The sequence below is a fragment of the Pipistrellus hanaki genome (assembly GCF_964339955.1).
Source record: "Pipistrellus hanaki genome assembly, chromosome: 11".
NCBI lineage: Eukaryota > Metazoa > Chordata > Mammalia > Chiroptera > Vespertilionidae > Pipistrellus > Pipistrellus hanaki.
The window spans coordinates 16358353-16372228 of NC_140513.1; the positions used below are offsets into that span (position 1 = coordinate 16358353).

General features: G+C 36.4%; 1 protein-coding gene across 1 annotated transcript in view; it reads left to right on the top strand.

The window, feature by feature from the left end:
- SVEP1 (sushi, von Willebrand factor type A, EGF and pentraxin domain containing 1) overlaps window positions 1-13876 on the top strand; it is a 142057-nt gene that overhangs the window by 50568 nt on the left and 77613 nt on the right. The window contains exons 6-11 of the mRNA XM_084899290.1: window positions 4372-4551; window positions 5632-5829; window positions 8105-8223; window positions 8906-9035; window positions 12615-12722; window positions 13640-13771. Coding sequence (XP_084755416.1) covers window positions 4372-4551; window positions 5632-5829; window positions 8105-8223; window positions 8906-9035; window positions 12615-12722; window positions 13640-13771 — 867 coding nt within the window. The remainder of the gene's footprint in view (window positions 1-4371; window positions 4552-5631; window positions 5830-8104; window positions 8224-8905; window positions 9036-12614; window positions 12723-13639; window positions 13772-13876) is intronic.

Here is a 13876-nt window from a genome sequence, read left to right on the forward strand (position 1 = left end):
ATTCCAGAAGAGATGTTGGAGTATCAGAGAAGTTCACTGCCAGCCCAGTATGAGAATCCAAGCCGTCCAGCTGCTGAAATGGAACCACAAGGGAGAAATGTGTTGGAGAGTCTAAGAGAAGCTTTGCCTCTGTGTAGCCACATCCTGATGCTCTACAGCCACGAACCTGGCCGGCCATGAACTTGGGGCCACCTTTGGTTAATAGGGTCAGCAGTCAGGATGTGGGATGGAGACAAACTGGGACCCATAGGACATGTCTGCATTTGTCTATCATTGAGTCTAGATACAATGGTCACTCTTCCTCCCACCTTCCAAATCTAGTGAAAGTTTTTTTGATCAACCCTTACCTGATCCACATCAGGGGATTCTGACAAAGTGTTTCTCAGCTGAGCCAACTTATTACAATACAGACCACCACACTTACTTTTATTACTTGTCTATCACCAGCTAGCCAGAGTTCATTGTGAGCACAGACTGTACCTTTTCCCCTTCAATTCTTGCTTATTCCTCTGGTGAATGATTGAGAACTTGAACAAATACACATATTGATAAGTACATTGATAAATAGACACCTTGATGATATGCTTGTGTCACTTCCTTTTATGCATTTGCATTTTTTAAATGCAGGCTTGTTCTCTTTTATATTATTTGAGTTGATATCCTATTATTAAATAAAAGAATGGCAATCAAAGGAGATATGGTACAGGACCATGGATCTTCTTAAGATCCCTTCAATTTCACTCCCAAGCACTACCTACCTTTCCAGGGTAAAAAGTCCTGAATGGAGATATTTCCTAGTCAGACTCTTTCTCTGGCTCATCGTTAGTGGATTTAATTACTTACTGTTCTATGAAACAGCATATTTCATTAATTCTAACACACTTTCCCCCACATCCAAATATCTTTAAAACTGGGATGCATCTTATAGTGGCATTATGTGTTTATAGATATTATCATTTCTTTATTAGTGGCTCAAAATGATGGTGTACCTTACCATTGGGAAATCTGGGATTAAATTAAAAGTGGCCATTGTGTGGCCATTCATTTCTTTTCATGCTGGGTAGTATGGAGAGAGTAATATTTTAAAGATCCAATTTAAATCTAATTATAAGAACAGAGAATAATTTTAGTGTATTTTTTTTCTTAAAAAGATTTATAAAATTGAGGCTGAAATGAAAGACCAGTGTAAAATATAAAGGCTTTTACATGTTTAATGTTACATCATTAATATTTTATAGTGTTAGATACTAATTAATTCCTATTCCTCATATATTCTTCATAAAGACTTATACTATTTTTCAATTTTATCTGAATTATGCATTTCATTACCAACTTGTAGGGATTCTTTTGTGGCTTCTCAATAATAACTAGTTATACCACAACATCACAGTACATCAAATTTTGTGGAGGTATTTTTTTTTCTGAGAAAAAGGTTAAAATAACAATGAGAGTCCTACACTTCACATCAGATTTATTTTATTTTTAGTATAGATACTATCACAGTTTAAGATTTACAAAAAGTGTGTGTCTGGGAAAATCAAATTATCTTTTTAATGAAAACCAGAGCAAGTTCTTACATTGTCTACTACATAGTAGACTATTCTCTAAAAAACTATATTGCTGTTTTCTAAAAAAGACTGTATTTAAGGATTGCTTTAACATGAATGTAAGTCAAGAAACATTTGTAGTTTTTTTCAGCTGTTGAAATAAGAAAATATAAATGAAAACTAATAAATAAGCATGTTCCTATTAAAAATGATAATAAATGACCATTCTTGATTGACAAGGAGTATAAAATGTTGATGTCCAAATGGGAATTATAGAATCCTTTGTTTTCCCTGAGGAGCAATGAAAACTTATTAAAACCAACATTTGAGAAGCAATATAATTTGCATGTGTATGAAACACCAAATGTAATTTACTCTCAGTACTCTTGAGAGATGTAAAACCATCTTGTCTTCGCTTGAAAAGTCAGAGTGATTTAAGCAATATATTGACTCCAAAATTAGTTGTTTAATATGTTTTTTTAGATTTTATGTATCATGATTATAGGAATTTATCTTATTTTTTAGTTTTTATGGATTTCAGAGAGGAAGGAGAAGTAGTAGAGAGAGAAGAAATGCCAGTGATGCCCCGTGAATGCTCCCTACTGGGGATTGACCCCACACTCTGGGCATGTGCCTTGACCAGGAATCAATCAACCCTTCTACTTCATGGGTCAATGCTCAACCACTGAGCCACACCGGCTGGGCAGGAATTTATCTTATTCATCCTTTAATCCTTCCTGGCACCTGGCATTATGCTACACATGATGGATACACCCAGTGAAAGTCAGAATGTGGAAGGCAAAATAACTTTGATAGACACATTTAATAAAGATTCTACTTATGTGATGGACACACTTAATAAAAATCCAGTGTGGAAGGCAAAAGATTTATATTCTGTTGTCATTGATAATTGACTTTTTTCAAACCATCCCAGGGACTGAAAAGCTAGGCTTTATAACTTCACCTAACATCTAATTCTTGAATTTTCTCAAAGGAGCAATCAATCCTAAACATATATTTAATGCACCCAGTATTTATGCTCTGCTTACTAATATCATTTGAATGGGTTACTTCAGAGTATATTTTATTTTAAAAATGACTTTGGTTGAATATACACTGAATATTTGCCCCAGCTTTCTTCCCTATTACTTTAAAATTAAGCTTTCATCATAAATAAATATGTTTGATATTTAAAAATTTGAAAATGCAGAAAAGTAAAAGAAAGAAAAAAATACATCTTATCCAGAGTCCCAATAAAACTGAATCCAAATGATTTTGTTCAAAAATGTCTAGAGATTGCTGTGTCACCTTCTGGCCTTTTGTGTTGTAATAGTGCTGAGAGCGAACTTAACTTTGTTCCTTTGTAGGAGTTGTCTTTGTTTTTTGTATAATCCCTGATGCCATAGGATTATATCTGTAAAATATTAAAATGATTATATGCACCACCCTTTGACACATTCAACAGGAATCTATCTTCTTTCCCTCCTCATATCTCTGTGTATGACAGGGAGTCACATGCCTATACTTACACTATACTATGCTGGAGTACTATCCCTCATGTCTGTATTTTAAGACAAAAAAGGAGAAGGATGGGGAAAGCAAAAACTATTCTCTCAATTAAAAAACTTGTCCAGCCAAAACCGGTTTTGCTCAGTGGATAGAGCGTCGGCCTGGGGATTGAAAGGTCCCGGGTTCAATTCCTGTCAAGGGCATGTACCTTGGTTGAGGGCACATCCCCAGTAGGGGGTGTGCAAGAGGCAGCTGATCGATGATTCTCTCTCATCAATGTTTCTAACTCTCTATCCCTCTCTCTTCCTCTCTGTAAAAAAATCAATAAATATATTTAAAAAAAACAAAACAAAAAACTTATCCAGCCCCACACAACTTCAGCTTTTATCTCATTGACTATCATTCCTTGTGATGGAGGTGGGGAATTGTCTTCTAGCTGTGAATATTATTCTGCTACATAAACTAGGAAGAATGGTTCTGGGGTTGGCAAGAAACATTCTTCACCAGAGTAGCAAAAAACAAACAATTCAATGTTAATGCCTACATCAAGATCAGCATCATAAACTACGATTTACAGTAAATGTCTGGGACAAGGGAGAGAAAATCCTAAAAGGACATGAGTTGTCATCAGAGAATAGAATACTGGAATTTAAGATTGCAAGGGTTGGGCTGCTTTGCAGATCCTGGGATCATTAAAGGACCAAGGACATGCCCCGGATATCTGAGAACTGAGTTGCTCATCAACCTGGAATCTCTGTCCCCTTCCTTTTGTTGGAATACAGCCTGGAAACTCACAGCCAAGGCCTTTGTCAAGCACCCCCTGTCTGTAGGCATCATCATCCATTTAGGTTAGGGGTGTGGAGTGTTGGGCCCTCGGACGCATCTAGTCTGGCTCTGCTAAGGCATTAGGGGTGAGTTAACTAATATCTGACCAAATATAGCAGGCTAATTTTTAAGTTGATAATTTTGTATGGTCTGCAAATAATGTTATAAATATCCAAATGGCCCTTGGAAGCAAAAAGGTTCCCCACCCCTGATTTAGGACCAGACTTTTTAGAGACAGGTTAAGTTTCCCACCTATGGGTAGATAGCTGAACACCGTGAGATTGCTTGGGCAATGCATCTGGTAAAACACCGGCTATTAATTATCTAGTGCTAACTCAAAAAATAATGGTATGTTTTACTCTTTGTCATTTTAAGAAAAGGAGAAAAGGGCCCTTTCTTGCATGCAATGTGTCAGCGTCATTAAACGTATAATTATCATTTTTTGTCCTTATTCAGTAACAAGTGATCTAATAGTTTTCATTTTATATAGTAAGAACATGCCCTCGTCTCCGCCAACCCAGACATGGCCACCTGAGCTGTTCCACGGGGGAAATGTCCTACAGGACAACGTGTTTGGTTACCTGCAATGAGGGGTACAGACTGGAAGGAAGTGCTAAGCTGACCTGTCAAGGAAACGCCCAGTGGGATAGTTTAGAACCTCGCTGTGTGGGTGAGTTTCCGGAAGCTATGGCACCTTTCGTGACTCATTTCTCTTGCTCTCTGCTTCCCCTGTTTTCTGAGAAGACCTCGAAGTAAAAACTGACTCATAATGACTATAAATACAAAATCATATATGCAGATGCACAGAGATATAGGCATATAAATAAATGTTGTTTTGTTCCCCTCCACTGGTAAAATTCTAATTTTCCAAGTCACTGAAGTTTACAGCTTTAAATCTTTTTTTTTTTTTTAAGTGGGGCCAATTTTGGTGTTTTTTTGTTTTTGTTTTTGTTTTTTAAAGGAAATGCTATATAATTCCATCACTTTGTTAAACACAATTTACTTTTACCTTGTTGATGAACCAATGAATTATGAACCAATGAATCTTAAAATGGACCATAAAATTCATCCTATATTCTGCCTTTGTCCTTCAGTAAGAGCTGTGACATCTCGCTACTGCAGTTGGGTCCCGAATGAATAAATTTTGTAGCTTTTTTAGTTTTCTGCTTGTTATACACTGTAGATACAAATAACAATGGTTATGATAATATGATGAGATGTTGATAACTACTATTTAGTGAAACCTTACTATGTGTCAGATACAGTAACCTAGGAGCATTAGCAGGTATGGAATGAAATACACTACTTCCCAAAAAGGGAGAAGAAGAACTACATGTATGGGAAAAAATTGAGATATGTCAGGACCTAAGATTGGAAAACTAGATGCTATAAATATGCCAGGTCATCCAAAATTGATTTACAGCTTTGTTCTAGTATAATCTAGTACTCGATTCATGGGTGATCATAAGGGAAGGTGTGACCAGGAGGGACATTGGACTTAGTAGAGGATTCATTTACAGTCGACCCTCACTATGCAGTTTCAGAAACACTAATATTATCATACCGAGAAGAGATTATCTCTCTGATACAGAAGAATAGCATTTATTATTAAACAAAGATTCAGTGCAGTAGCAATGCCATACCTACTGTTATAAGTACTGAAAGACATTGGCGTGACCAGCATTGTCGGGTAAAGAGAATGTGTGGGAACACAAAGAACATTCTCTCGTTTCCTTATTCCTTACTGTAGAGAGCCAGTGCTCCACGTTTCAGATGCCCAAAGGTGTCATCATATCCCCTCCCAGCTGCGGCAGGCAGCCAGCCAAACCTGGAACAATTTGTCAGCTAAGTTGCCACGAAGGATTCATTTTAGCTGGAGTCAGAGAAGAATTACGATGTACCACCTCTGGAAAATGGAGCGCCAGAGTTCAGACAGCTGTTTGTAAAGGTAGGTCTTCTATGTTGATCAGATTAAAAACCAAATTCCCATGTAATTGCAAGTTAGTGGATTATGGGACTGTGCTTTGCAACTTCTGCTGCAAACCCATGATAAATTGTGGATTTACAAAATCCAGTTGCAACGTGCCAGACAATGACAGAAAACATATGAAAATAAGGATAATATAGGAACTGGAAGTCAAGTAAGTTTTACATCAGTAGATGGAGAAATTCTTTGAGGAATTTCTGACCCATATAAAGAAGGTGAGACTAAATGTATTTTGAGACCTATACCCATTATTCACAGGAGAACATTACCATCTTCCTTGCAGCAAGTACAGACAGCTATGAAGGGGTGGGTGTTGAAAACAAGAGTTCTTAAAAATAAAAATATGGCCGAGACCAGTTTGGCTCAGTGGTGGAGCGTCGGTCTGTGGACTGAAAGGTCCCAGGTTCGATTCCGGTCTGGGGCATGTACGTTGGTTGTGGGCACATCCCCGGTGGGGGGTGTGCAAGAGGCAGCTGGTCGATGTTTCTCTCTCATCAATGTTTCTAGCTCTCTATCTCTCTCCCTTCCTCTCTGTAAATAATCAATAAAATATAGAAAAAATAAAAATGAAAATACCAATATTTTTAAAAGAAGGGAAAAGCATGAAACTGATGTTGTTGAAAACAATATTCCTGATTTGAACAACCAAGTTGGGTGTTCCTTCAGAATCAGAACTAATAAAGAACTTGACTATTCCAAGTGATGAAACTGAACAGATGGAAATTAAGAGATACCAATGATCAATTTAGAAGCCCAATATCCATTTATCAAAGAGTTCCAGAAAGAGAAAGAAAAGGGGGGTGGAGGGGAAGAATTTTCCTACCAGTAAAAGCAACTTTCCCTGAGATGCACAGAAAAGCTTGAACCTTTAGATCAAAAATAGCCTCTGAGTATAAGGCAGGCATGTTTTCACTACTTCTGGTGAAGTTTCTTCGGTCCAAAGTTAATGATAAAATATTAAATAAATAAGTTTCCAATGAGAAGAGAAATTGAGCAAAAGAAAGAAGAATCAGACTCGCTTCTCTTTTAGAACTCTAAATGCCAGAAGGAAATGTAGCAATGTTCAACGAATATGGAGAGAGAAATAGTTGTAAACTTTAAAGTCCAAATCCAGTCAAACTGTTATTCAAGTATGAATGAAAAGTCAAATACTTTTTCAAATTTTCAGAGGCAATATGTTAATATATATTTGTGAGGGGAAATTGTCAAATAATTATCGAAAAAAATATAAATTGAATAAAATTGCAAAGAAACAAGATTAATTAAATCAATTTGGATATATGTATCCCACTGCAAGTTACAGAAGACCTAATTTAATGTAACTTCAAACAAGGGGGTTTAAAATATATATATATATATATATATATATATATATATATTTATAACTTAGTTCTACAGTATATATATCTTAGTTCTACAGTAACTAATGTGGATATGTATAATGTTACCACTTCTAATTCAGTGTTTGTACTGCAAAGTTTCACACTACAAAAAATTTCATTGACTGTAATTTGTTGTTCGTTTTGACAGTACCTTTTCCCACTAATTCATCCTACTTGACAGCCCCCCTTGTCATAAAGTGTAGTTCCTTCCTGCCAGTCAGCATTCATTTTTCTGTTTATTTCTTTATTTCATTCAAAACATATTTATCAAGGTCCTATTCTATGCCAGATATATAGCACAATGGGACAAGAGATACCCTGATATTCAAAGTCCTTAAATTCTTTTCGGGGAGACAATTCCACTTCAAACTGGCATGATGAGTTTTATGGTTAGGAAGGACAGAGAGTTGTGGGAACTTGAGTGAGCACCTAAAATGGACCAGGGGAGTCAGAGAGAGCTTTTTGAGGAACTTGTGTCCAAGCTGAGAATTAAAGGACAGTAGTAGTTACCTAGGTAAAGGAAGAAGGGGGTATTGATTCAGGTAAATAAAAGAACAGAGGCAAAGGTTCCAGAAAGACCATTGAGCTTTCACGGGACTGAAAGTATTCATGTGGAGAGTGAGTTCCACTAGGGGAATCTATGAAGGCGAGGCTGAGGTCAGCAGGTACTAGCTCTTGAAAGTCCTAGGAAGCTGTGCTGAGATCAATTATCCTGAAGGCAGTTGTGCATTTCAAATCAATCAAGAATCAATATGGAAATGACGAGACACAAAGTATTAATACATTCTTGCCTAATTCTTAAGTGATGTAGACTTCCTTAACATATTAATTGATTTGTGTATTTACTGAGTTAGATGTGGAGGCTCCTCAAATCAACTGTCCTCCGGATATAGAGGCTAAGACGCAAGAACAGCAAGACTCTGCTAATATCACCTGGCAAATCCCAACAGCTAAAGACAACTCTGGGAAAAAGGTAAGGTTTATGCAAACATGTGCATCCTTTTCAAATGAACTCTAAATACACTATAAATGTGTGTGATGCTGAAGATTTACTAATACTCTAATGATAGCATTCTCTCTATATACATATACACATTGATACTATCAAATATTGGCAGTGAGAATGCAAATTAGTACTATGCTTTGGGAAATAAATTTTATAGTAGCTACATTAAATGTTAGTAACTTTGAGGTTCATAATCCCTTCCATGGAAATTTATTATAAGGACATAAAAAATATTTTTAAATTCTTTATGAAAAACTGTTCATTCCAGTGCTGTTTACAGTAGTAAAATTCAGGAGCAATTTAAGTGTCTTTCAATAGATTTTTCTTAAATTATATATTTATTCTACAGAACATTATGGTTACAATTAAATCATCTTAAGTTCTAAAGATTAGGCAACAGCATAAAAGGTGTTTTAAGATATGTTTAAAAAACAAGAAACATTTCGTATTATGCCAGTGTTACACACTATGCAAACAGAATAGTCTGGAAAGAAATACACCGAAAGGCTGTGCCTGGTTTTGTTTTGTTTTCCTTTTCCCTATTTGTGAAATATTGTGTCATATTAAACTTTACAAATAGTGTATAAATAACAAAGAATAAATGTACTGTTGATACTAACTTTAAATTTCAAAATATTATCTCCAAAAGCTGTCAATCCATGTTCATCCAGCTTTTACCCCACCTTACCTTTTCCCAATTGGAGAGGTTGCTATCACGTACACGGCAACTGACCCATCCAGCAACCAAGCCAGCTGCACTTTCCATATCAAGGTCATTGGTAAGTCTTCAAATTACTTGGGTCAGTTTGTGAAAATAACCCAGTTCCTCTAGGACTTTGCTTCTTTGGCTTCAACAATTCCTTTTATATTAATTCTTCCTACTGGCATTAAAACCTGCTCAAGCCACCCTTTTGAAACATACATACTATTTAACTATCACTGTTTCCCTTTGATTTCCTCCCATCCAAGCGTTTTCAAAAGTTCCCAATGGTTGTCATCTCTTTTGACTTAACTGCCATTTATTATCAAAGTCACTCAAGTCTGGCTTCATTCTCCTTCACTCATATAAGCTACTCTCATCAAGGTCACCAATGATCTTTAAAGTCATTCCTACCACGTACTTTTTAGTCCTTATTTTACATAATCTTTCATTAGATTTTACATTATGAACCATATTCTCCTTATTAAAACTGTCTCTTTCCAGCTTCTCTGACACCAGTATTTTCTGTTTTTTCCCGAGTTTTTTCTCATTCACCCTTCTTTATTGTTTTCCTGGGCTTCTCTTCCTCAGAACAACTCCCAAATGTTTAATATCCCCAGGATTCCAGCCTTGGTTCTCTGGTCTTTCTCTTTGTAGTTTTCCTGGTGACTTTGTTAACTGACTACTCCCAGATTTCTATCTCTAGATCAGATCTTTTTTTCTGAAATACAAATCACTATATAAAACTGCCTACTGTGGCCCTAACCAGTTTGGCTCAGTGGATAGAGCGTCGGCCTGCGGACTCAGGGGTCCTGGGTTTGATTTCGGTCAGGGACATGTACCTTGGTTGCAGGCACATCCCCAGTGGAGGGCGTGCAGGAGGCAGCTGATCGATGTTTTTCTTTCATTGATGTTTCTAACTCTCTATCCCTCTCCCTTCCTCTTTTTAAAAAAACAAAAACAAAACAAAAATAAAACTGCCTACTGTGGATGTCCCACAAGCAATTCAAATTCACCCAAACATAATATATTTCTCAACTCAGAAAATGGTACAACCAATAACTGGCTACCAAGCAGACATCTGGAAGTCATCTTCAACTCTTCTTCTTCCATCACCAGCACCCAGTAACTTTTCATCTACTTAATATCTTTGAAATCTCTCCCAGTCTCTTGTATTCTCCCAACCACTACTCTAGATCAGTCCTTCTTTTTTATTTTTATTTTTTGGCCTGGCTTACTGTTTCATTACCCAATTGGTCATTGTGCCTTCATTTAATTTGGTTGATATTCAATAGCAACTGAATACTAAGACTTACTACGTGGAGAAGTAGGATGGATAGCCACCTATAATGGTCAAGACCACAGACTCTGAACCCAAACTGTTTGACTCCATATCCAGCTTTGCCACTTAAAGGCAATGTGACCAGTTACATCTCTGTGCCTCAGTTTCCTTATCCAAAAAATATAATTAATAAATATATTACCTCATAGAGACATAATGAGGCTTTTAAATAGTTAAGCTATATAAATTCCTTGAACTAGCGCCGAACACATTAAGTGCTATATAAATATTAACATTTTATGACATTTGTCTGTGATATATTTTAATGTGTTTATTTTAAAGCTCAATACATTAAACTCATTTTATTTTAAGAATTCTACATAGTTTTTAAAATAACTAATGTATATCAAACTGTATACATTACAGTATATTTTACTCGGAATTATAAGTTTATGGCAAAAGCAGATAAGAAGACTTAAGTAAAACTCAGTCTTATTTATTAGTAGTTTTTTTATTCATAGTAGTTTTCTTAATTGTTTTTTCAATGTTTTCAACATGAACTTTAGCAGAAACATGGAAAATATATTGGTTATGTGGTTCAAGAGTTTGTGAAGTTTTAATTTTTCACAACAGAGTCAGCATGTTGAAAGGTAAAATGTGTAACTCAAGTGTCTAGCTAGACACTAGCTGAATTTTCAAATTACAAAGAGAGAGAGAAAATGGGAAGGAAGAAGAAGCAGGAGAAAGAAAGGGGTTGAGAAAGAGAGAGAAGGAGGGAGAGGCTAAGGGAAAAAGACAGAGAGACAGAGTCAGAGAGAAAATATTCCAAAGCCTGCCTGTTCTTGTTTACCTCAGTTGACAGGGTGCTGGTATCTTGCTGATAAAAGAGAAGAAGCAGGATTGCTTTTGCTTTATGTTCCACAGTTTCCTCACTTGCTTAGGAAGTTGCCTCTCTCTTTTGAAGACAGTGCATCTGATATACCTCCCCTTCTTTGGACAGTATTTTACTAGTTTGACTGTGAGAATCTTGTACCTCTGATTCAACTTCAAAATGTGTGGCTAAAATCAGATTTTAGAAAATCTTGTAAATATCAATGTGCAATTTCTTTGGGAAAATAATAAATACTGCCAAATTTTCAAATGAACTATGAATTGATTTGATTCAACAACCTTAAAATACACTGACTTCCTGTGAGCATTCCTTTACTCTTTTCCTCATTCAACAATGTTTTCTGAGCACTGATTATGGGCCAAGTTCTGTGGAGACCTAACCATGTGCAAAAGAAACTCCATCTCTGATTACCAAAGTTTACAGCCCAGGAGGGTAGTAACCCAAAGGCACAGCACTGATGAAACGACAAGCATGAAAAAAAGAGAAAATTGACATTTACTTATAAGACTTAACTTAAAACAGATATCTATATGTTCTCACAGGTGTAGCTCATTTAATTTTAGAGTATGTGTTTTCATATATTATAGATAAAAATACCCTAGACTTGATGCCTATAATAGTCTTTCTCGAAGACATGTGATTATGGATATAAGAACATTTCAAATGTGTAAAATAATTAAAATTGCCTTCCATGCTCCTTCTTTGTTCTTTACTGGTATCCTAAAAATCCTACCACATCCAATCAGAGCTTTGAAACCTGGCTCACCCAGGCCACCTCAAACTACTCTTTCAATGTGGGTTACAATGCTCAGCAACACCTATTCGTAGTTCTTGAACTTCTGCACTGTCTTTCACCCCTTTCCACTGTAGCACCTGACTTCCATGTCCACACCACACCCTGTTATTTGTCTTTATCTAGAATTTATCAACCTTAGAACTCTTAGACCCAGTGTCCCAGCTTTGGACATAATTTCCTTGCATTTCAGCAATATCAATTCTTCACATCTTGCATATTCTGAAACATGACTCAGATCTTTCTACCCAGTGTTCCTTACCTTTAGCCTATCTTGCCTCTTCCGATAAGAGGAGGATCCTGGGAGAGAGGGCAATGACTAAGATTGGTCATTTCTCTCCTGCTTATCTGGGAAGGTTCTTATCACTGTCAGCTATATCAGCTTAACTATTGCTGGTGGGACACACTAATTAAATGCCCACCACATCTGTATTACCTTTCATACCACTGTGCTCATGGAATTTCTTCTTCAGCAGGCAGAGGGCAGTGTGCAAGAATCAGCTTTTTCTTTAAATGTTGAGACCACAGAATAAAGCATGCGTCATGAGGAAGGGGGCCCCATGGCCATCCTTGTGTTGAACAAGATCAGGGTTCCTTGCCAACATGAGCAGACCTCAGTTCTCTCTGGCAACCCCCCTCACCATTTTTTAATGGCAACTGTGACTTCTTCCTCTGATTTCATGTCTTTTAGATGTGGAGCCACCTAGCATAGACAGGTGCAGATCCCCGCCTCCCATCCAGGTCTCCGAGAAGCAGCATCCTGCAACTTGGGATGAGCCTCAGTTCTCAGACAACTCCGGTGAGAACATAGACATTTTCTTCTCAGTATGGTAACACCGACATATTTTATTTTTAAAGGCTTTCAGAAAACACAAAAGAGAAATGAAAAGTAAATTATATCTAAGTGGACTGAATAATTATGTAAGTAATAGGTTTTAATGCTAGGACAATTACTACAAATGTTGGCAAAAGTAGGTTTACAGTTGTTTGTGTGGAAACCTACATGCAGGATATGATCATTACAAAAGTGTTTTTAGCTCAAAAGAAGGTCACAGTGTAATTGTAAATCTACTTTTGCCCACCCCTGTGTATATAATAATTTAACATTACTAATCTAACCTACCTATGGAGTTTCCCTTGCTTCAATATACAATGGACATTTATTAACTTGTGCTAGGTGTTGTACTTGAAGGAAGATTTAATAAATTTACTCAGTCTCTAAATTTACTTTGTCCTGAAGGCACAAACTACACATTGTATTGGTATCTTGAGTGGGATTCTATTCATATTTATTTCTTAAACATTTTACAAAAAAAAATATAGATGATGACAGGAAAGCCAAAAAATGGGTAAGTACAATTAAATTTCCCTTTTAAGATTTCAGTATAATCTAGTAAACAATATTAAAAATGCAAATTAGAATTTCCCATATTCAGATAGACTGACCTATTCAAGGAAAATAATTTATTAAGCAAGAATGCCTTAACTTAATGAGGTTTTTGAGTCTGCTGTTTCTATGTTATGATATGGACATTACATCTTTTAATTTCTACTACTCATCAAATCAACATAAATTGAATGCCCAGTTGGTTCAATCTCTCTGTCCCTCACCCTTCCACTCTCTCTAAAAATCAGAAACTGAAAAGTAAAATAAGGTGGCCAGTGAAGTGAGTGCAGACCAGTAACCCCCAAAACTGGTCCTTCTTTCCCTTCCAGGGGCTGTGTTGGTCATCACTAGAAGTCATACACCAGGAGACCTCTTTCCTCAAGGAGAGACTGTGGTACAGTATACAGCCACTGACCCCTCAGGCAATAAGAGAACATGTGACATTCACATTGTCATAAAAGGTATGCTATTCCTAAATCTCCAAAAATTTGATATGTATAATTGCTGTTGTGAAACAAAATAGGCTACGAGCAAGAGACTTTTTAAAAATATGTTTTTATTGATTT